The sequence below is a fragment of the Populus euphratica genome, unplaced genomic scaffold (genome assembly GCF_000495115.2).
Source record: "Populus euphratica unplaced genomic scaffold, PopEup_1.0 scaffold1584.1, whole genome shotgun sequence".
NCBI classification, from domain to species: domain Eukaryota; kingdom Viridiplantae; phylum Streptophyta; class Magnoliopsida; order Malpighiales; family Salicaceae; genus Populus; species Populus euphratica.
Genome location: NW_011501431.1, coordinates 7,760 through 31,673, shown reverse-complemented (window position 1 = coordinate 31,673; position 23,914 = coordinate 7,760). Strand labels below are relative to the sequence as shown.

The window sequence follows — 23,914 nt, the reverse complement described above, 5'->3', positions numbered from 1 at the left end:
AACATTAAATTGAGCTTCTTAATGAGAGTTTAGTATTTAATGGGCAGGTTTAAAATATTTGTCTAGATTTATTTGTTTTTTTTTTCATGTTTTAAATTCATGTTTTTTTATTTTATTCTTTAACATTTAATTTAATTGGATATTGAGTTTCATAATTTTTTGTTGTTGTTCTATATAGGATTTTTCACTGATTTTAAAAATTACTCAGGTTATCTTGAGTTTTATTTTTTATTTTTTTTATTAGATTTAACTCTTTTTAAAGAATATTTTTTAATTTAATTAAATTAATTTCTCAATATTTGTTTTAAACATATATTGTTTAGTATGTCACCTTCTTCATTTTTTTAAAGTTGCTTTAAAATATCCACAAGAAAAAAAATTATTATTTATTTCAAATTCATATATTTTTTATATATTTTAATATTTGATTTGTTAGGGGATTGAACTCTATTTTTTTAGAAGAATTTTTACTAATTTTAAAAATAAATCAGGTTATTTGAAGTTTTTTTTATTCATTAATTTATTAAAGATGTCATTAATCGTTACATATACAGTTGATAATTTAAATTTTTAACTTACTGACCTCTTTGCATTTTTTTTATGCTATAAAAAAAATGTAAAGAACCGGCGCTGCGAAACGAGTAATTTGCTGTGGGGACTCGATAGTTTAAGACCACAAATATCGAGCTGCAAACTCCAAGACTGTCGAAACTCGAAAGGTCTTCCTTGACAAAGAAATTTCACAAGGGTTCGTGCAGGCCAGAGAATGCTATACGCGGAATTCGAAACTTCTTGGCTGCATGTGCTGACGATAATCATCACGCAGCTTCGATGTTAATATAAACATTTTTTTTTTCTCTCCCATTTTTTTTACTATTTTCTTTTGTTTTTATCTCTTTTTTATTTTTAATTTTATTCTTATATTTTCTTTAACAAAGGTTAAAGTTATTTTTGAATTTTTATATTGAATCGTATCCCATATCAAAATAATTTTTATATAATATAATTTTAAATTTAAGTTAAATAAAGAATATGACATAGAGGATTTTTTTTATTAATTTAAAAAAAATCTAAAGTTATATTGATTTTATGATTAAAAAAATATGAAAGTAAAAAATATGATACATTTTAATCTAAAATCATTTTTTTATTTTAATTACTTATATTTTGTAATATCCATAATCGAGAACTCTTGAAAAAGTTGAGAGAAAGTACAACATGACAAAACATTGGATATCATGTACTAATATTTATATTATAAAATTAAGATGTCTTCTCCTACCAGAGCTACTATTATATTTCCCGTTAAAATATTTGTGAGTTATTTTTGTTTTAAAAAATCATTTCTCAAAATAAAATTTATATATATATATATATATATTAAAAATGCATAAAGCATATAATGTGAACAAAATTTTTAATCATGTCCCAAAAAAAAATTAGCATGATGTTATTCTATTAATCATTTTATTTTAAAGATTATTATATGTGAGGTTAATATTAAAGTTGGAAATACGAAAAGAAATTGTATGATCCCTTTTTTAGCAAGGAGTTTTTTTTAATCTTAATAGAGTTTGTTAAAAGGTATAAATCCTTTAATTTAAATAAATAAAAAATAACATAGAGCAAAATAACCAATAAAATTTATGTTACTGTGAAACACATTCATATAAAAAAAACTCTTTATCAATTAAACTAATTGTATAATCATAAATCATTTATCTCATCAAGGTCTCTATAATTTGATCTTTAATTATTCATAAACTTCTCCTTAAACATGTTTATCCAACTCAAATTTATAAATCTTAACCCATTAATATAATCCTTCAACATTTGTATATATATTTAAATATACTACTAAGAAAATCAATTGAAATTTAATAATTTATTTAATCCAATTCTAATCATTATCAACACATCATCATATATTAAAGACATACAAAATTTAAATATTCATTTTAATTCCATAATTCTTACCTTTTTATCTATTTTTGGCCGGATAAAATAATTCCCTAAAATTTTTCCATCTTGTGTTTTCTTCCGTAACACCATCTAAACCTGCCACCATCATCATTTATTATAAAAAACACATCTACTTTACAAAATCTCAACAATTACATAAACCCTAGTTTCCTCACAATTTAGAAATTTCTATGCTCTACTATAAAAACATAATTAAATATGAAATTTTTGCATAAAAACAACTTACCTATATATTTTAAACCGAATCAAGTGTCACAACATTAACTAATTTATAATTGGTATCAACTTACCTAGATATCAAGTGTCATCTATCTCTTTTTTCGAATCAATTTTCTCTCACTAAAACCTCAATTCTAATTTCCTAACTCTCTTGCTCTCTCTTATCTCCATTGTTTTTTTAAGAATTTTTAGTTAGATTTTTTTAAAAGATAAAATGGTCTTGAAAGTTTAGAGAAATAATTAATATGATTTATGTAAGAATTAAATAAGAAAATTCAGATATTTGTCTAAAATCATTTACTCACTAATTTTACACTATCAAGTATAATTCTCGATTTAAATATTAGATCAAGTTGAAATTTTATAAATAAACTTAGGACATGTTTTTCTATCTTAGATTAAAATTTTAAAGCTGTATAAGAGTAAAAGTAGTCAAACAAAATAAAAAAAATATATTATGTAGACTTACTAATAATAATTTCATAAATAAGTTAAAAATAGAAAAAATTCAATTCTTAATCTCTTTATAACTAATGGGTCTCCTGAAAAAAAATATGAGAGGAAAAAAAAGAAGAAGATAAAGTTTAAGTGAGGAGAGAAAATTCAAGAAAATAAATATGGAAGTAGAAAGTGAATTTTTAATTTTTTATTTCTTTACTAGACTTATTATTATTTCATGGTAACATTATTGATTTTATTTTTCTTTTAAGCAATATTTGTTCCATCACTCTTACTCTTTTTATTTATGTTATATTTTCTCATAGCTTACCATTTATTAACACACTAATGTCTTAGGATCATTTATTTATTTTTCCTTTTTTTTTATTCACCAAAACTCATTACTGATTTGATTTTGTTGATGTTAAGCTAAAAATAAAAAATTCTTATTTTTAACCCTAACAATGCTTCTTTATTTATTTATGGAGGTTATCATATTCATTATGCATGACACTTATTATTATTATCATCCTTATCATCATCATCATCATTTATCTATTTTTTTTTTTTGGATTTTTGTTACCTCTTAAAATTCTTATTTTTAACCCTAACAATGCTTCTTTATTTATTTATGGAGGTTATCATATTCATTATGCATGACACTTATTATTATTATCATCCTTATCATTATTATCATCATCATCATTTATCTATTTTGTTTTTTGGATTTTTGTTACCTCTTGAACTCTTACTATTTTCAGCCTACATTTACACAGGGGATTACACCTTTTGTTTGCTATTTTCCTTGAATTTTGGATTAAACTTACTATAAAAAAATTAATTAAAGTTAAATTAAAAATATTATTCACTTAAATATCATTTAATTTTGCTATAGTTTTCAACTAAAATCATATATTTTCCTAAAAATATTATCAATCATTTTTTTAATTATTATAAATGAATCTCACATGCAAATTTTTTTAAATATAATAAAAAATATTTAATAATTATTTTTATTTTTTATTATAATTTTTACATAATTTGTTTGATTAATTATTTTTTTCTTTAATTGCATATAAAATATCAAGACATGAATTTTAATATTTTTTATTTAATTTTTCTTTGTATATCATGATAAGGCTTTTTTTAACTAAAAATACCGTGTTAAAAATTATTTTTACATTAAAACAAAAAAAGAAAGAAATCCATGAATAAATAAATGAAATTTATATCGAAGCGATACATCCTTACCTATTTGTTTCAAATCATTGAATTTTTTTATAAAAACATATTTTAACTTCCTATCCTTTTTATTAAAAAAAAAAGCTACTCATTAAAAAAACATGTTTTTGTTAAACATAAAAAATTGCATGAATAAGAAAGAACTATTTTTTCCTTCAAAATTCTTCTAGAAAATTTTTAAAATATAATTCTTTTAATCAATATATATGTTTTTTTAACATGTGTCACATTATTTAATAAAATTAAACAAAAAATATAAAAACAATAGCAAAACGCACAATGGAAAAAAATAGAATTCATAAAAAAAAAGCTTTTTATAAAGACGTCCAAAACGTGCTTTTAACCCGTACTTATCTGTATTTTGTATCATATTCTTATGATTTTTTTTCTTCTTAAATACATTATAAATCTAAGTGGAGCCCACTTGAATTATTCTCGTATAAGCTGTGACATATATACGAGTTCTCCCTGCGCTTCCTTATTTTATCTCAGCTGCAGAACACCTTTTGGTCTCTTCCAATTATAAAAATATATATATAAAAAAAATCCTTCTCCTTTTCTCACTTACTCACCGCCCGGTCACACCTATACCAGCGGCGAATCTTTCGTCGCCGTAACCTGAGCCCCAAATACCTTTCCTCAGGTAACTAATTGCCTGGTTTATTCTCTAATCTAATTGTTAGGGTTTAGGGTTTTATTCAATTCCAATTCTAGTTTCAATAGTTTCAGTTTTCACTATTTTTTTCTTTCTTGGTATTATCTGTATTAGATATGTAAAGTTTTGTGTAATTTCAGTGAATTCCCATAATTTCAGTGAATTCCATAATGAAATCCCTGTTTGGTTGCTACAGTTGCGTTCTTTTCATTCTTATTTTATAATATTTTTATCTTCTTAGATATTATTGTTATTATTAGAATCAGTTTCTGTAATTTGGAAATCTAAAATCATAAAAAAATGATTTTTGTTCTCAAGTATATTTTACATGTTTTGAATAATGGGGTGACGATAATTGAACAGCTGAATAAGAGATTATTATTCTGTTGCAGCCATTGAGTTAAATCAACATGGGTCCTGACTTGGAGATAAAAAGCAAACAGATTGTTGCTGTGGAAGTTTCGGATAGTAAAGAGAATGTAAGTGTGCGGCAAGATCCTGAAGATAATAAGGTCTTGCAATGTGCAAGTAATTGTCAGGAAAAAAGCTTTCATGATGATCAAGATAAGGAAGCTGTTGGAAGTGCGGACGTGGAGGTTAATATAATTGATTGTACCAATGGCAGTGACAATGAGCAAATTGTAGCTAGATATGAGGATTCGACTGAGAGCATGAGTTCTTTTGGGGACTTGGAATCTGAGACTAAGAGTGTTTCTTCTGATACTGAAGTTGAGTCACAGTTATTTGTTGGAGGGGGGTCGATCTCTATATTTGATGGATGTGGTGGAGCATTTAAAATGAGGTATTTATTAGTTCGATTGATTTATTTTGTGCACGCATAATTTAGTGCTCAACTGTACGTTCGGAAACATAAGTAATCAATTAAGCTAATTCTACCTCTTAGGTATTGCATCATGAAATAATAATTATGGACTATCATCAATTATTAATTTTCCTTTCTCAGTGAAATTAAATAGTTGAAATTTAGCAGGGGGCAAACTTGTGCAAATCTCCATGGTTGTCATCATTGTTGTCACTGATTAGCTTTGCCATCTGTTATGTTAACCTGTATTTTGCACTATGAATGGCCTTAAAACATAAATTTGGGTTAGGATTGTGAAAAAAAAAAAACAAAATCAGATCCACGTAGCAACCCCTTCAGTGTATGGATTTTATTATCTTGTTTGCTGAAAGGCAGGTAATAGGCCTCTCTTTGACATTGCAGTGGAAATCATAGTAATAGTAACTTACAGCTGTGCTTTCCTAAACTCGCATCAACAGTTTCATAGGAGCACCAATGTTATTATTACATTGCTGCTACCTGGCCTCTCATTCTTTGAAAGGTTGTTGAAGGGTTGTAACGCTTGCCCTCTGTTAAAGTAAAAATTTCTGTTCTCATTTGCAATTTACTCCTGATGAATAAGCAAGGGCGAACATATCCATAATCAAATCATTGTATGGCCTAAATCCTTGCTATAAATTTTTATTTTTTTATCTTGCTTCTCTATTAAAGTAAAAATTTATGTTCTCATTTCCTATGTACTCCTGATGTATGAGCATTGACAGACATATCCATAATCAAATCATTGTATGGCCTAAATCCTTGCTTTAACAATTTTTATTGTACTTCAATGAGACTGATGTGGTTCCTTCTTTTTAGTATATATTTACTAGCTGAATTTGTCACAGCCAAGTCCTCCTGAGTCTTGCATGTTTTCTTTTTTGTTTAGTATATGTGAGACAAGAAAAAATCTTACCTTGTTTTCCTCAATTTTACTATGTTCTTGTGTTGTTTGCTTGATTTAGCTTTCAAATATTGTTTCCCATGCAACCTTTGTGGCTATTTTCAATTTTCCAGGAGGAAAAGATTGACAGATCATTGGAGGAGATTTATACGTCCTCTTATGTGGAGAAGTAAGTGGGTAGAATTGAAAATTAAGGAATTTCAGTCCCAAGCGCTTAAGTATGACAGAGAAATTGCAGAACATGAACAGAGAAAACTATTTGACCATGAAACATTTATGGCAGAAGGTTTTCCTGTGAAGTCACTGCCATTTTCTACTTGTATGGAAAGAAAGAAAGCAATGAAGAGAAAGAAAAGAAAGAGATTTGAAGAGACTGCGGATGTAGCATCATATATGTTACAACACAACCTCTTCTCATATTATGGTATTAAAGTTGCCAATCCTTGCCTTCTGTGTTGTTTATACTCCTATTCTTACAGATATTTTGCTGTAAATGAAAAGCAATAAGCCTCAACTTCCTTTTCTTTTGATTCTGTATTGGGCAGAAAAGAGGAAGTCTGCTATTGATGGTGCTTCTATCGATGATGGTTGCCTTAACCTTGGTAAGGAGAAATATTATAAGGAGAAATATTATTGACTATTTCTTTTTGGGGAATGAATGATTTCCTGGCCAAGATCTATGAAATCCGTGCATACTCCTATAGATATTTTATGTGGAACTTCCCAATTGCTTGCCTTACCATATAAGCTTTTAGAATATGGGCTAAAATAAAAGCATTCTAGTATGCCTAACTGACTTTATTTGCTTCTATATTGTGAGCTTTTTGTTCAGTGAAGGACTCTCATTCCAATCATTTTAGAGGGGGGCATGTCAGGACTTGTGTGTGTATCAAAGATGTCTTGTTTGAAAGTAGCCCCATGCATTCTGTCTGTCAATAGTTTTGGTTGTTGATTTGATGCTTCTCTCCTCTGCATCATTTCATTTGTTTTTTGGTTGTTGATTTGATGCTTCTCTCCTCAGCATCATTTCATTTTTTTTTTCAAAGAAAATGTCAAAGTACTTATCTAATTCCATGTTGACTAGGAACATTGCAATTATTCAGGTTAATGAGAGCAGTAATTTGAAATGTTATAGGTGATCCATCTGCACTCACTCACTAATATGTTCAAGACATGATTGTTCGAAAACATAAGACTATTATATGTTTCCTGATTATTGTTGTGGTTGAAAATTCTGACAAGGTTATTGGGTTCTTAATGTTCTTTTATAGGTGGTGATTTTTCAGCTAAGACAATTAATGGCAATGATGAGTTTGGATTTCAAGATGGATTGGCGTCTCTTCAGTCTAATGATAACATCAGTGAACATATTCTTAGACAAATAGAGGTGCTAAAAATGCAAGTACATAAGTTGAAGGCCCGGGTAGACAAAGTTGCTAGTGAAAATCCTGTGAAATTCTCTTCTGTCAATGCATTGAGCTTACTTGCACCGTCTGATGCTTTGACCAGTTCTGATTGCAATCCAGCTTCAGTTGCCAAAAGGGGAGATAGTATGCCTTCTAGATTGCCACATACTGTATCTAACATGGGAAATGTTATGCCTGAAACTGCAGTTTCAAGTCATGGAGAGGCCTCCTCCTCTCGATCTGATATGATTGGTAGCACAGGCCTACCACATGTTGGGGCTTCATGTGGAAATGTATGTGTTTCTTCCACGATTTGTAATTTACCTCATTTTCACTCATCATTGCTTGAAACTACAGTTTTAAGTCATGGAGAGGCCACTTGCTAACAATTGTTAAGTCTTATGAAGTTGTTTATCTGTCATATCTTCAGGCTGAGAAAGGAATTCTGATGCATAATGCTGCAGTGAAAGAGGAGAAAGGAAAAACGAAAAAATCCAATGGTGGTGTAACAGAGAAGCCTTGGGGAACGATGGGAAAGCAAACAACCCAAGAAGCTTCAGAGCCTGAGCTGCCAGAAGAGATGCCAGTGACTCGTGTGCGTTTCGGTGGGAAATCGCTTCCTAAATCCAGGCTCAATGTTTCCAATAACAAGAGAAAGCGTGGGAGGAGAAAATAAGGCTTCCCAAAAGAAAAGTTGGCACCTACTGTGATTAGAATTGTACATGCTGCTTATTCTGACGTGTCTTCTCTCTATTCTCCACTTTATACTGCAAAATCAGTTACATAATTCTTATTCTGTAAATCTCTCTCCATCTACTGCCACTTTGTGCACTATTTCTAAGTTTGAATTCTATTGTTTTGTTGTGATTCGTTATACTTCCATAATACATTAGTTTTTATACATTAAAAAAGGGTTCATTAGCCATTACACATTCAAATTCTTACAAGTCTTTCTAGGCAAGCAGTGATGGTAATTAAAGAGTTGTTTTAATTCAATCTGCACGAGGCTCTCATCTCCTTGCATCTAGGCTCTTTGGTAAGAAGGGCATATACTAAAATAAAATGAATGGTTGATGGCTTGACTGGGTTGCTTTCATAGTAAAATAAAATGAAAGGCACGGGGATTTTTTTGTTTTGTTTTGTTTTTGTTTTTCGTTTTTGTCATGCTGGAGAACGAGCAGTAATTTTCTGTAGCTGCACCTTTTGGTATTGAAATTCAATGGAGGGAAGTGAAAGGGGAATTCACTTTATTTGAGGAAAGAAATTAAAGTGTAAAGAGCCTCGGAATGGAAGAGGAGGGCATTCAGGAGTTTTATCAGCAATCACGCCATCTCCACTGGCTCCTCCTTGAAGCCAACAACTCTTCCAAGCCAGGAATCAGATTTCATATTAAGAAAAGAGTTGTTAGATCAGATCATGTATTCTTTCCTTACATCGACCTCCAAACCCAACAAAATATTCCCATTCTTTTCATCTTTATCCTCCTATTCCATTGTATAAGAACCTCTCCATCGTTGGATCTACTCGTGTTCAGGTTTGCAAAATGGGGATGATCATGAGTTTCATGGGAAAAGGTTAGCCATTGTGTGATCTAATATCGTGTAATTTTGCTTATGCTTTCCTTTTACCCCCCTTTCTTCAATTTTCCTTCGATTCCTACCTATTTTTATTCTTCCTTTTTTTTTTTCGTTTCTCAAATCTAAGTGGATGTATGAACAAGCGTTTATGTGATTGTGTTTAAGATTGTGAATAATTATGAGCCGTCTGTTTGCTGGTAGGGTCGCTCATGCCTACAACACAGATGCCGAGTTATGTGATGGGATCATTCTATAAGCAATTTGTGGACAAAAATATCAGGACGTTCGATGAATTCCATGTTGCTGTTCTTGAAATCTTCAAGTAAGATTACAATTACCGCATTCTTTTCCATAAAATTTAATATGAATTCATGTAATAAAAATAATATAGAATGAAAGTTCTCATGCACTGTCTGTCTCGGGCTTTTCCTTCTTGCATTTCTATTGTCATGATGAGTATAGAGTCTGTCTATTTGTTTTAGTATTTTAAAAATGTTTTTAAAAAATTTTGAATTTATTTTATTTTTTATTTTAAATTGATATCTTTAAATATTTTAATACGTTTGATATTAAAAATAATTTTTTAAAAATAAAAAATATTATTTTAATATATTTTTAAACTAAAAAATATTTTTAAAAAATAACTATTATTATACTTTTAAATATTTTAAACCGAAAGACTTAAGCTGGTACAATTTATTTATTTTTGCTTTGAGGATGGATTATCCTGATTGGTAATTGCTATGATTACATAAGAAGGCTAATTAAAGGCGTATATCTTGTTCCTTCTTTGAAGTGATGTTTGATTAATCTATCTGGTGTAAAATGAGATTATCTCCCAGTTAATTATAACTTGGTCCCTATAGTTTGTAAAAACTAATTAATTAGTCCTTATACTTATTCCGCATATTTTTTCATTTATAACTTAATCCTTTTCATTTATTTCATGTTCCCTTTCAATTCCTTTTTATTCTTATTCTTATTTTATTAAATAGAAAAAAGATAAAAAGAAGAAGAAGGCATAGGATGGAAATATTGATCAGAAAAGATTTTTTTTTTTGAAACAAAATAATACTAAATTAAATATATTCAACACTAGTCAAATGATTATTTAATTGATATTATAAGACTTATTTAATTTATTTTTGATAAAGTATATGAACCATGTTTATAACTTACTCAATTTGATATATATATATATATATATATCCTTCTAACAAACTGATTATTACACTCTTGACAACTTAATTTTACGCAGCGCAATCAACTCGTCGTTACCTGGTAAACATTATGATGTGCCCTCAAGGAAGGATGTAGAGGTTAGTTCAACCCTAAAGGATGATCGCCCTGCACATTCACATTTATTCTCATTAGCTTCCAAATTCTATAAATGTCAAATTAATATACAACATTATAAGTTGTCCTGCAGGCTGGTTACAATGATTGGAGAGCAGCTCCAGAGTTAAAAAAGAAGGAAATATTTATCAATTTCATGAAGGAAAAATTAAACACTGGCAAGTTAGATAACTCTACCTTTATCATTGGGCTAGCAACACCTCCAGCAGCCATGGCTGCTAAAAGAGCAGGAGAGAATGTGCCCCAGTTAGGGTTTGTCAAGGCCATCCCTGATGTCATCTTTGTGCCATCCGCAACGATACTTGCCCTTGTCTCAGCCAAGCTCACTAAAAGGATGCTACAAGGAAGCCCTATAGCATCTTGATGACTCCATCATCCTAAACAAATAATTAATTCGATTGATGTAATGCGCGCTAGCTCCACAATATTGTTGGCCATTACTTGAAATGTTTCAAAGAGTGATTATCATTAACATTATTAACAGATTGCCTGGAGTTAATTAATTATATTGTCCTTTTCAAGGGAATATATATATATATATGTTTGATGATCCATATATGTGTTCATAAATTCTGTTGTCAATGGGAAAAGATTAAATATCATATTAATTTATCAATGTGCATGGCACCTTCCCTTCTACAAAAACCGAGATTAAATATTTTCTTTATCAGAACTGAACAAGTCGGTGCTGTTATCAGAATGAGAAAGTATATAATAACTAAGATGCCGAGCTCAAATAAGAGTAAACTAGTACTAGGAAACCGGAGAATCACATTTTTTAAGAACTCAGCTCGTGCACAGCAGTCAATGAGACAAGAAAGACCAGAAACGACTACGCTATTTATTCAACATTATGGCTGTCCATCTTCTTATTACAATGCTACTAACAGTCATGAATCCATAGATGCAGTTTTTGGAAATGTCTAAGTACAAGTTGTTGCATTTTATTGAGTGAAAAGGGAAAATAAAGGTTGAGATTATGGATTTCTTAAGGGCATTTGGAGGTTCCCTTTGAGTTCAACTTGTCTCTGTAGCATGGACATTCTGACTTGTTCCCATAAGTCCCTGAAGGCACACACTTGCAATCTTTGCAGCAGATTATGCAGTAGTCATAGCAGCGTTGGTAGTATCCCGCCTTGGCACACCTAGCCTTGCACTTTGGATCACAGAAACCTGTCACGTTTTCCAAGCCAATAAATCTACAATTAGTCTGTCATAATAAATTAAAAAACCCAATACTATATAATATATACGTGTGTAAATAGCAGCTAGGTGAATGGTTCTGATTACTTGGAATTGCTGGGGAGGAAGGTGGAGGTGACGCGATGTGGTTGGGCTCAGCCATGGTGAACCGAAGGAAAGAGGACAGGAGGACTACTGAAAGTAGCAGCAGTGCTGCAAAAGAAAGCTTCATTTTTTTATGTCAGCAAGGCTTGATTTGAAGGGCTAGCTAGAGGTCACTGCTTGGGAGTTGATGGCCTTGAGGGGTTTTACAAGGGTATTTATAGTGGCCTAAGGAGACTATAGGGTAAGCCCTACGTGGGAATTGCTAGAGATTATTCACTAATTACGCATTGTGAGGAGGTTCTTTTTGGGGGCGGGGCATCGATATGAATTTGTCTCGACTTGTGTAGCCCAGCACTAGCAGGTTTCTTTTCTTTCTTCTATTTTTGTGCCACTCGCAGCTTCCTCGCTAGGTGTTCATAAATTCAAGAACATGTACATCCACAGCAGATAGGTTTTGAACAGGCTGGTGGAGGTGTGATCTCCTCCTGCCAAGAATTGCCCGTGTAGCCACATGCTCCACCAAATTACATCAATTCAGAACATTGGCAGTGTGAACTATATAGTTTAAATAAGTAATAGTATTTATTTATTTATTTTTCCTTTTCTGACTGAGGCTTTTGTTTCGTGCTTTCGTGGAAGCACTCTTTGTCGGTGTTTGGGAGTGTTTCCACCGAAACAAAGATCCACAGAATATGAAAATTCAATTTTTTAAGAATCACTGTTTCAACTAAAAATACTGACTGAATTCTACTATAAATGGCATTGCACATCAATGGTGTTTTTTTTTTTTGTAATTTTATTAGTGTAAGTAGGTTTATGGGTTAGGATTTTTTCCACTTTACATGCTCTCTATGAGAAGTGTAAAAAGCTAGACCCTTTTTAATTTTTAATACTTGAAGTTTTGAATTATGTAAATATGATCACTTTTTTAGCTTTTTATAATCGGTCAAGCTGGTATTCATGGCCCATAAGCAACTAGGATATTTCTTTTAGACTAACATGTTTTTTTTTTTTTTTAATGTCTTAAAAATATTTTTAAAAAAATTTAAATTTTTTCTATTTACTTTAAATTAATATATTTTTAGTGTTTTTAAATTATTTTGATATACTAATATAAAAATAATTTTTTAAAAATAAAATATATTATTAATATATATTTTAGCATGAAAAATTATTTAAAAAATAATTATAATCAAATTCCTAAATAAACTTATACGCGGAGCCCGTCTTGTTAGCCTAGACATGCGTAACCCTTAACCATTCTTATTTTTCTTTTTAAAATTTTAGAATAATATTTTTTTTAAAGTTATTAAAATATATTAAAATAATTATCCAATTATGTCATTTATGGTAATATTAATAATTAATTTTTAAATAATTATATATGAATATAATATACATAATTTTTCTTAAAATATTTTTTTTATTAATATTTAATAAAAATAGAATCTTTATTTTTTTTATTTTTTTTTCAAATTTACTATTCTATGTCTACTCATATAGGTGCATAAGAGTTATTGATTCATAATTGTTTATTTATTTATTTATTTTTTGTCAAATCTTGTGTTCATCGTTATAATAATTTTTTATTAAAAAAACAATGATTCTAATTAAAACAAAGTTTTCATTAAAAAAATATGAATAGAGGAAAGATAGTTTTTTTTTTATTAAAAATATATTTTCCCCCATGAATTGAAGTCATTGGAATTTTTAAAAATATTTTTATTGTTATTAGTTTTAATTCAGTAAATCATGCTATTAATAAAACAGAGAGGTTACTGCCAAAAAAGAATTATCTGGATGAAAAAAAGATAATTTTGACTAAAAAAATATTTTTTTTCTCTTGAATTTTAATTATTGTCTTTCTTAATATAATAAATGAAAATATATTTAAAAAATAATCATCGTCATGGTGGGTCATAATACTCAAGAAATTGTCAGACGCAATATTGTTTACTTAAACTTGCTGAAGTTTCTAGTTGCCAGTGGTAAAAAGGGTCGCCACCGCGGGCACTCACACCAGTTTCTTTATAATTTACATGCCACTTGAAACAGCTGTAATGGGCTCACTGCAAGCTGTAATGGCTTTCTCCAATGCGCCTCAATTGCATTGCATTTTTTTAACTGTTTATAGGGTTTGGTAAAGACTTGGATTTCAAACCTTAGTATAAGAGAGAATGAAGATGCAAGAACTGAGAGAGACTTACAGGCTGTGTGACATCTCTCAACTTGCACTTGTTTTATCTCTTCACCAGTGGCTTCTCAGGGAAACACATCCCGTGCTGCTTCCTTGAGGCAATGGCTCGTATTCTGTAAACAAATTCGAAAAAAGAAGAGCCCAAGAGAGACAGAACAAGCTAGCATGTCCTTCATGGGCTGCCTTGAAGAGAAAATTACTAAATTATAGAAAGAAACTGCATCCTATGTCAGAAAATCATGAAAGAAATCGTGTATCCGGTGCATCCCACTTGGTATTTTGTGTGCCTGGTTGGCCTTACACATCAGTAGTTCGGGCTTTTCATCCTTTTTAGGAGGTTTGCTTGCTTCATGTTCTTATTCCAGGGAACCAAATATACGGGAAATCACCTCAAATCAAGCACATGATTCCAAGACTCAATGCGCAGAACCACGAGACCTGGAAACAAGGCTGAAAAGATGCTTGTAACAGCAAACAATATCCTGTGCAAATGCATTGTAAACATTAGGCTTGGTTTTAGCTTCCTTCCTAGATTAGAATCTATTCATCTGTATATATACTGATACAATTCACTGTAAGATTGTTTGGGACGAACTTCTTTGAAAATCAGTAAGAGTTTTAGCATTTTCCATCTCTTCAAATCTTCATTACCAAATCTCAATAAAAGAAACAAAATGCCTTCAATGCTAAAAGGAAACAAATCGAACTACCGGTGCAAGGCTCTTTATTATCTGTCATAGCCATAGGGATTGAAGATTATGACTTCTGCCAAGAATGACGATATAAAAAATAGACAAATAAGGGGAGAAACATTGCACTTGAGTGCATGACATCAGGAACAACAGTTACGAATACAATTTTGTGATCATTATCAAGAGGCAGAGCTTATCAAATCACTATTTTGCTCTCAAGCTATGGAAAGTTGATAAACTTTTTTTTTTCTTTTTTTGAATTCAAGCACGGACCTCCTTAAATCGGAGAAACAATTTCTCAATTTTAGAACCGTAGCACTCAAGCTATAGAAGGGTCATTGCCCTGATGAAACCAGTTCTGCACAACCTACATGGCAGCAAAACTTGGTGCACAATTAGATGAGGCCCTACCTTGTCGTGTAATTTTTCTCAACTCCTAAAAAACCACAGAAAGGTGACATAGCTCCCCTTTGTAATACATACACGGGGCAGATAAATAACCATAAATGCAAGCTATACTGTGTAATTAAATACCAATGTCAACCTCCCAGGAAGGTGGATCGGATGTTTTGACCATGAGAAGGCTCTTCGGTGCCATGGCTGGAAGCTAGTAAATTGACCTGCACAAGGATCTCAATAGTTTCAGCTACTGCAGATAACCTCTACGCTTTAACACTGTCAAGCTTTAACACTGTCAAACAACGTCAAGCACTGGTGGTTGCAGAAGTTACCTTGATGATTTCCCACTTAGAACATGGTCGTTTAGAGGCTGTTAACACACTCATGTGGAAAAGCTGCATTTGGGAACACGGCTAATAAATGTTTCATACCAGAAAATGCTTCACAATGATATCTTGATTCCACATAAAACAAAGATAATGCCTAGATCCTGAAAAACATGAATATTCTGGGTTTTTCAGCAATTAAATGTGTTACCGTTGCATATATGTACACTAGCAATGAAAACCGCGCAGGAAATTTGAATTTGGAATTGTGATTGAGATTTCTTTCAATGATGAATATTTTAATCCTTGCGAAAATCTAAATCTGAAAGAAAATCTTATAGATCAAGAAAATGAGAAAATAGCAAGCGCAATAATTTTTCAGCAAAAAACTTACTCTGAAAGGATCACCCCTTAAGGACTGAACAAACAGAGAATTCCCAGATTCCACATCCTGCAGAGAAACAAGAGCCACTTCAAATTCCTAGCCATTTGTCACAAATAAGAGCTGTGCAGAGAAGTAATGGACTCAAGTGAAAGATACAAAAATGGAATTTCAGAATCTATCATTGGCATACCTCCAGATAAACGTCCCTAAGTCGCCTTCCAGTTTGAGTACAACAGATTCGGACAACATTTTCATCACAACTTCCACTAATGATGTAGTCACTTCCATTAATGTAGTAGGAGCGAGTATAGTTATGAGCACTTCCTGTTGAAGCTATCTTGAAATCCATGTGAAGCCTCCCATCTACTGCCAGAAGTTGCTTGACCTGACACCAGAAACAAGAAGTTCATTATTGTTGGATAGAGGGAGAAAAAGGACATCGTGAAACCTAGAGCAGCATCTTGCATTTGATGATACATTGGTGACATCTAAAGTGAGATGGGTCAAACGGTCAGGTCGAATTGGAAGATTTTATTGACGACCATGCTAATTAGAACAAACCCTTTCAAGAACCATGGAACCCATATTCACTCTGTTAGAATAATGAAACTTTTTCTAAATACTCTACAGTATATTTTCTGATGTGTACTGTATGCATGCAAGTAGTATGTACTTGTATTTTGGGAGCTAATCTGATATAAAATCTAATATGTATGAAGACTAATATATTGCAAGAGATTAGATTTTGTACAAGTTAGTAGCAAGTCAGATTAGGTAACCTAGCTCTCTCTAGATGTATCAGTTATGTAACCTGCAAGTGGACAAACAGAAGTGAAAGACTAGAAATTTCCGCTCCAACTTTTCTCTCTAGTCTGTGTTTCAAGTTCAAAAACCAAACACAATCATGTGACCAGAAATTTAGAATTAGTTAGTAGTTTCTCCAATATCACTTGAGTATATACATAATCTAACAAGGAATACCTCATTATCAACAGCTGATACAAGCAGATAGCGATCATCTGGTGAAAAGCAAACCATCACATTTCCACTTGAGCTTGACGCTGTATAGCATGGCCACTGTGGTTTCTGTCTCAAATCCCACAGCTTGACATCATGGTCAAATGAGGAAGTTGCAAACAAGAAGGGGGAATGGTGTGCAAATTTCACGACATTAATGGGTTCTCGATGCAAATTAGTATATAGTTGTAAACGTTTTCCACTAAAGATGTCATATAGAGCAACATCTTTTGAGTACCCGCTAGCCAAAAACTGATCATCTCCAGAATTGACATGAACAGAAGTCAATTGGTCAAAGTCATCAAAAGTGACCACACCAGCACTGCAATTTACATCACTGACTATTGGCTGTATATGACTGATGTCAAACAACTTCAAGCAACCATTATCAGAACCAGCAAGCAGCTGATAACACACATAAAAGTTGATCAGCAACTGCCACATTTATGAGAATCAAAATGTAAGATGATTTCACAATCTAAATAATAACGAAAAAGTTAAGATGTTGCTACAAGTAATTTATTGGTAACACATACCTTTGAAGGATACTTCTTGAGCCAACAGAGACCCAAAACACTGTTCATGTTGTTAGCAGATGGAACATAACCAACTAGCTTCCCACTTTCATGATTGATTACAACAACTTCACCATCAAGAGTTCCAAAAACCATCAGACGAGAATCAGATGGATGGTATTCAAACTGCCTTGCACGAAGCCTCTTACTTCCTTCTTTATATATACTAAAAGTTTGCAAAGGATGCAACAAAGGCCATGCAGCAGACCCAAGTTTGGCAGCAGTAAGAGACCTTGAGAAGTGACATGGACTCTTTCCATAATGGCATGATTGCTTGAACTTTGAGAGATTTGGGCAGGAAGCACCCGTTGTTCCCATCTCACGCTTCTGCAGAACAGTAACAACACTTTGTTTGTTCTGTCGTTTATATGGTAAGTACTCATAGTATTTTGAAAAAATAATTCTTCCCATTTCTCTGTCCATCTTTGTAATGGAAAAGTTATCTAAAACCTCCAAACGAGGCAGCAAAGCAACCATGTATTCCCTATAATGTTTCTCAAAGCAAATGGGTGAAGGATGATGTGAAATATAGTCCTTTAATGGGGTAGGGCGGCCATTCTTCAAGTCCCACATATGTGCTCTTGCAAGGATCTCCTCTTTGTCTGTAATCTATAATCCGCAAAAAAGAGACCTGTTAGACAAACTAAAAAAAACCTCATCACAGCACTCAATAATTTAAAATTTTCCCTTCCTAACCAGCAAATCCTCTTACCTTGTTTTCCAAATTTGATAGTCCATTCAAATTGGGTGGGAAATCAGATGATATTTCTATTGAACCTACTCTCTGAAGGCAGCTTGACATTTCAACTTCACTGATATGCAATAAATTATCAAATTTTCCAGACCCTTCATTGATCAAAGCTGAACCTGTGAGTGAAAGTAAGTCCCTGCAATTCTCTTTAGCATGGAAACCTTGAAATGTAGCATCTCTAATGCTGATAGATGGTGCTGAACCAAGTTTCTCAAATGCAATTCTTGCTTTGTCACCAAATGATGCAGGACATGGTCCAGTATCCTTGCAACATAAGCAATTTTGGAACCGTAGTTCTAGTAAGGAAGGAAGTTTTGATAGAGCAGCAGTGGTTGTCCAGAGATTTGCTACCCTAGTCTCACACATTGAGAGACGCATCAGACTTGGCATGCAAGAAAAACAGTCTTTATCCAAACTACCAATTGAAGTGCAAAAATCCAAATTCAAGGTGTGTAGTTGCATAAACGTTCCAGCCATGTTGAGCTTTTGGATACGAGTAGACCTCATGTTTAGAATATGACACGCTAGGCCATGATGGCACAAATCCCTGGAAAGATCCCAAATTACAGGACATTGAAACGTAAATAAATGTAGAGTACCACACACACACAAGGATGATGAAACTTCACCCTCCTCAAGTAGAGTTGATTAGCCATGCATGTCATTTCCATGCATAAGATGACGGACAAGAAGCACTTTATTACAACAAACTAAATTAAGCAATGCAAATGCACCAAGAAACAGATTAAATAATTATGGTAGCCAGTGGATATCCCTTCGAAGGGCCCAGAGAGGCTAGGAGCCTCCCTAACCTAAGAAAATTTCCCTAGGATATTATAGCTTTGCTCCTCATATTTACATCATTCAAAAAAGTCCTTCTATAAAAATTAAAATATAGATTTTTTTCAACCGCCCTCAAAAAAGTAGTTGAGTGCTGTCACTGTTGCCGGGTCCTGATTTCAACCAAAGTCTGGACCTTTAGCATTTCCACATTCAGGGAATGCTGATAAGACTTAACATGACATTTGAGTGCTTGGCAAAACAAGGGTTTACCATTACACGAATTTATCTACTCACCAAGTGCAGTTTCCATTATCAGTATATCTATTCTATCAATTTAGGACATGAAATGGCACATTCCCAGACAAATCTGCCAGCCCAAATTCTTAAACCTTTCCCCCTTTGCACTAGTTCTTATAGACTGAAAATTTCCACATGAAAGCGAGATCTGCTGCTTTTTCCCCTCTACTTTTAAGAATTCAAACTGAATTTCTCCCACTAAATTGGTCCAAAGTGCACTCTCTTCTTGCATTCATATTATTCTCCAGCATCCATAGTCTTGTTTCCATCGTTATATTCTTTTCAAAGGCCAACATAAACTGGAGAGTGGAATTTTCCAATTACAGTGATTTTACATCAAAATTTTAAAATAAGTTATGAGAGCTTCATGCCTCAACATCAAATTTCTTCCCCCCACCACCTTTTTTAAATCCAAGAAGGGAAAAATCTAAAAATTAAATGAAACTTAATGATAGATAATGAAGTGAAATTATAGAAAACAAAAGGCAAATTATCCTAGAAAAAATTATTCAAAAGTGAGGCATAGTAAGGTGATACTACTAACTGCAAAAAGTTCTCTTCTGGGGACATGTCATGGAGATCAACTACTCGGAGTTTCAGATTGATAGTCTGCAACAAAGGCATAACATATTCTTCATTGAAATTACAAGGTGATTCATGAAGTATGTCGACTGCATCAACATCAGAAGAGTCTATTGCCAGGAACACATCAATCAGGGGATAAATATCAGCATCACATAGCTGATTCAGAAAGAACTTAATGCTGCACTTCCCTTGTTCGGACTTCTGGATTTCAGCCTATATAATGAAAAGAAAAATTGTAATTCATGTGTCTGGTGCCTTCAGTGCTAAAAAAGCATGAGTTTACAAAAATTATTGAAGCATACATCTACAGGCTTGAGAAGTAAAAAATTTAAGGTGTAAAATTCTAGTATCGCTCAGTAGGATGCAAATGTTATTCTTTAAAATGTGAGCACACAACATGAGCCACAAGTTCTTTCATTCATTTATGAGAAGATGATTGATCTATTGTAGAAGCACCACAAATCAATTGTAAACTAACAATCAGCAAAAGGTCTGTACACAAATGCCAGAGAAGTGGTCTGAAAGAAGTATAGTATTGAGTGGATTGTTATACAGAGCCATCCTTTTCGACATGTACTAAGCTAATCAAATGGCTGTAGTTATATTAGTTCATCCATACAGGCATTGTAGCAGACTAAATTGATAATATTTCAGGATCGATGTAAGATTAGTTTCATTGCTAATTCCCTCACAAGAAAAAGATACATTATTCAAGCATTTAGAAAAACTACATTAGATTCAGTTACATACAAGTCCTTAGAAGGTTAATAAAGGCCTTGTACTTTAACGTTTGACCACCATATTCTACATCAATCATCAACTCTGAATGTTCAGATGAACCAAGACTTGTGAATAAAGAAGTTTTCAACAACCTACTTCCTCTAAGAACTGGTCTTATTACTAGCAAAATATTTCTGCTAAACTGATGGATGATATTCTCTTCGATTGAACATCTTCAACTCATGCCTGCAAATCCTTTCTAAAACATACAAATTAAGCAGAGCTGCTTTAGTTTTAAGTTAAATTATTCTGAGAACAGATTCAGAACACGATACGCTTAGCTAGTGCTTGCAGAGGAGTGCAGTTATATTATATTGGATTACTACATTACTGAGCCTATAATTACAGAATACAGAAAAGTCCAGCTGGTATCACCATATAGCAATCATTGTAGTTGCAGTCCTTAGGCAACATTTCTGCACCATTTTCGTCTGTAGCCCACTATCTAGTAAGTGCACAGTGCTATTCTTTTCCAACCTTCACTGGCTTCTATTACTTCTGGAGAGTGCACTTCTTAGGTGATGCAAACACTGAAATCAAAATGATCCAGCCGCTGGAAACTTTTCACAGCCATCTACAATTTGCTTATTTTCTAGTATCTTTCATTGATAAACTAGAAAGCCATAGATTTTAACTATATTATCTCAAAGTGTCAAGTAACATCGAAAGGGAAAGGCAGATCAAAGTAAAATCTCATATAAGAACTTTTAAGAAATAAGAATATTCAAAGGAACAACAATAGAAAATGAGTGCAAGTTTATTAAAAGACCTTATAAAACCATGACAAAACTGCAGAGTTGGGTAGCACTTCATGCTTCTTGCAAGAATCAAGGTACCTAGAACCAAAAAGACAAGTAGAAAACAATAAAGGTCAACAATAAAGACCTTATGAACAAAAGAGCCATGCACCAAGCCGTCCATCAAGCCATCAAATCCTTCGGACCATTAACTGATGGGAAGTTGCATGTCCACACAAAAGAGTTTCATAGATGTAGTAATGAAATTTAAATTTTTTTTAAGCTTACAAACTACTCGTGAATTAAGTTTCGGCCATATTAGACTAGATTTATTGCATCAAAGGCAGCAGAGGAAGATCAAATTTTGCCGGACACCGCTAACAAATTAACTTTCCATAAAATAGGACACTGGGCGGAGAAAAAATAAAGGAAGGGTAAGCTTTATAATAGTGGTTTATTATGCAAAGATATTAAACTTGGAATTAAAAAAAAGAAGATATAAATGATTTTTTTCCGTTCTTGTGGGTATCCACAAAGGAACACCCTTCTGCTAAATTTCAAACTTTTCTTGACATAAATTAGCTCGAAATCTATCAAAACTCAATTCTCTGGCCAAGAATTTGCCAGTATCTTCTTTGTTTCTTTTCAACAACTCCATATAACCATATATATGATACGAAAACTTGACCCCCAACCCCCTAGGCTACACAATCTTTAACAATTTAGTCCCATTATACTGAAGCAAGAACAACAGAAACAGAAGTCATTAAAGCAAATAGACAGAGATAGGCATGGAGGAAGTAAAAGAAAACCAAACAAAAAGAAAGATACCGAGATTGTAAGCTGGAGACATCCATTGATGGAAATGAAGGGCTCTACTCCACATATGCCACATACGCAGCACATCCACAACAGAAATACAGAACTGAAGTTGCAAGAGGGAACTAAGATTCTTGTGCTATGGCCGAAAGAAATATAAGTATTGGCGGTTGTATAAGCGAAGTGGCTTCTCGATACCAAATGGATAGGCAGAAGAATACTGCTCATATCATATCAGTTGTGAATAAGTCAAATCTCCATTAACGTGTCTGTGGGCTCATGGCAGACAGTGATGTCTGAGCTATATCTGATTTACATTAATAAAATGCATGATCATCTGCTGCCGAGTACCCGTATGGCCGAAGGAAATATAAGTATTGGCGGTTGTATAAGCGAAGTGGCTTCTCGATACCAAATGGATAGGCAGAAGAATACTGCTCATATCATATCAGTTGTGAATAAGTCAAATCTCCATTAACGTGTCTGTGGGCTCATGGCAGACAGTGATGTCTGAGCTATATCTGATTTACATTAATAAAATGCATGATCATCTGCTGCCGAGTACCAGAGCGTGTTTTTTTTTTTTTTTTTACATTAAAAAAATAACATATCGTATTAAATATTAAAAAAATAATAAAATTTATGAGATATAAATATTAATATATTTCTCTTTTATTTTAAAAATAAATTAATATAATTCACAATAGAAAGAGAAGAGAGGAAATAAAAAGAAAAAAAGTTTAAAAATAAATTAATATAATTCACAATAAAAGGAGAAGAGAGGAAATAAAAAGAAAAAAAAATTAAAGAAAAGACTTTTTAGACACACTCAATATTTGATGTCACTGGTATTGATATTATTTGAAAGATATCAATAAAATAAATTTAATGATACTAAAATGGTTACAAATGATAATCAAAGTGGGTTACATGAGTTGTCTAAATGTGTCGGGGTTTATTTGCTTTTAAATAGCTCGTGTGACATACTCTAATAACTGTTGATGATCTTTTTTGATGTCGTTGGATTTATTTTATCAAAATATTTTCAACGGTACTGGTGATATTATTATCAGAGTTTTGATGTTCCTTCGAGATCTTTTTTTTTCCTTCTCTTCTTGTAATTTGTGAAGAGAAAGGATAAATAAAAAAGTAAAAAAATTTTAAAAAAATCTTAGAGACATGATTTGTACTTAAAAGTGTATTTTTATCAAGATTTTATATCATCATTTTGCACTTGAAGTATCAATAACTTAACTAGAGCATGTTTTATAATAATATGTCTAATACTATAAGATACCTTTAATTTATAGTAAATGTTCATTTTAAATGTAGGTCTATTATATAAATGAAAGGATTGATTGATAAGTTTAACTACTGAAATTGAGAAAGCAAACGTAGGGCAAGAGTTTAACTACTGAAATTGAGAAAGCAAACATAGGGCAAAATTTAGAAAAGAGATGCTGATTCAGTCCAAATTGGAATACTATTTGGTTATTGAATCATAATTGGAGCTGTAAAAATTGGATTTAGGTTTGGTTTTTATAGATGGAAAGCTAAGACATAGACTTAAAACTTTCATGAAGAGTCTAATATTCAAAAAGGCATTTTTCAAGTTTAAATTATAGCAACAATGGAGAAGTCGGAATCGGTTCAGCAGTCCAGA

General features: G+C 32.2%; 3 protein-coding genes and 1 long non-coding RNA gene across 7 annotated transcripts; 2 read left to right on the top strand and 2 right to left on the bottom strand.

The window, feature by feature from the left end:
- The first annotated feature begins 4,362 nt into the window (after positions 1-4,362).
- On the top strand, positions 4,363-8,599 carry LOC105117880 (uncharacterized). The gene is made up of 6 exons (XM_011015672.1): positions 4,363-4,525; positions 4,930-5,339; positions 6,396-6,706; positions 6,828-6,884; positions 7,554-7,981; positions 8,119-8,599. Exons 2-6 carry the CDS (start codon positions 4,948-4,950, stop codon positions 8,362-8,364), a joined length of 1,434 nt encoding a protein of 477 aa, XP_011013974.1. The 5' UTR covers positions 4,363-4,525; positions 4,930-4,947; the 3' UTR covers positions 8,365-8,599.
- Positions 8,600-9,056: 457 nt separating this feature from the next.
- Positions 9,057-11,173, top strand: LOC105117878 (calcium ion-binding protein). Its single transcript, XM_011015671.1, has 4 exons — positions 9,057-9,262; positions 9,467-9,587; positions 10,524-10,584; positions 10,695-11,173. The coding sequence occupies exons 1-4, from the start codon at positions 9,232-9,234 to the stop codon at positions 10,983-10,985; spliced, it is 504 nt and encodes a 167-aa protein (XP_011013973.1). The 5' UTR covers positions 9,057-9,231; the 3' UTR covers positions 10,986-11,173.
- A 180-nt stretch (positions 11,174-11,353) lies between these two features.
- On the bottom strand, positions 11,354-12,301 carry LOC105117877 (uncharacterized). The gene is made up of 2 exons (XR_840827.1): positions 11,912-12,301; positions 11,354-11,794 (listed from the first exon to the last, which is right to left on the bottom strand). It is a non-coding gene; the product is annotated as an uncharacterized LOC105117877 (long non-coding RNA).
- A 2,602-nt stretch (positions 12,302-14,903) lies between these two features.
- LOC105117876 (uncharacterized) lies at positions 14,904-22,393 on the bottom strand. 4 transcript variants are annotated; one of them, XM_011015667.1, is made up of 10 exons: positions 22,264-22,393; positions 21,465-21,531; positions 19,875-20,128; positions 18,212-18,797; positions 17,461-18,108; positions 16,889-17,359; positions 16,098-16,292; positions 15,917-15,973; positions 15,529-15,591; positions 14,904-15,417 (listed from the first exon to the last, which is right to left on the bottom strand). In XM_011015667.1, exons 1-10 carry the CDS (start codon positions 22,287-22,289, stop codon positions 15,337-15,339), a joined length of 2,448 nt encoding a protein of 815 aa, XP_011013969.1. In that variant the 5' UTR covers positions 22,290-22,393; the 3' UTR covers positions 14,904-15,336. The 4 variants fall into 4 exon arrangements, with proteins under 4 accessions (XP_011013969.1, XP_011013970.1, XP_011013972.1 ...); XM_011015668.1 differs by having other exon boundaries at positions 16,889-17,329; XM_011015670.1 differs by having other exon boundaries at positions 18,212-18,602.
- Positions 22,394-23,914: the final 1,521 nt, after the last annotated feature.

Coding starts and splice junctions, on each gene's coding strand:
- LOC105117876 (XM_011015667.1), bottom strand. CDS start 22,289: ATGGATGTCTCCAGCTTACAATCTCG. Junction 18,798..19,874: donor CCAGAAGAGAACTTTTTGCA/GTTAGTAGTATC, acceptor GGATCTTTCCAG/GGATTTGTGCCATCATGGCC. Junction 16,293..16,888: donor TATCAGCTGTTGATAATGAG/GTATTCCTTGTT, acceptor TTCTGGTGTCAG/GTCAAGCAACTTCTGGCAGT.
- LOC105117880 (XM_011015672.1), top strand. CDS start 4,948: ATGGGTCCTGACTTGGAGATAAAAAGCAAACAGATTGTTGCTGTGGAA. Junction 5,340..6,395: donor GGTGGAGCATTTAAAATGAG/GTATTTATTAGT, acceptor TCAATTTTCCAG/GAGGAAAAGATTGACAGATC. Junction 6,885..7,553: donor TGATGGTTGCCTTAACCTTG/GTAAGGAGAAAT, acceptor GTTCTTTTATAG/GTGGTGATTTTTCAGCTAAG.
- LOC105117878 (XM_011015671.1), top strand. CDS start 9,232: ATGGGGATGATCATGAGTTTCATGGGAAAAG. Junction 9,263..9,466: donor CATGAGTTTCATGGGAAAAG/GTTAGCCATTGT, acceptor GTTTGCTGGTAG/GGTCGCTCATGCCTACAACA. Junction 10,585..10,694: donor CCTCAAGGAAGGATGTAGAG/GTTAGTTCAACC, acceptor GTTGTCCTGCAG/GCTGGTTACAATGATTGGAG.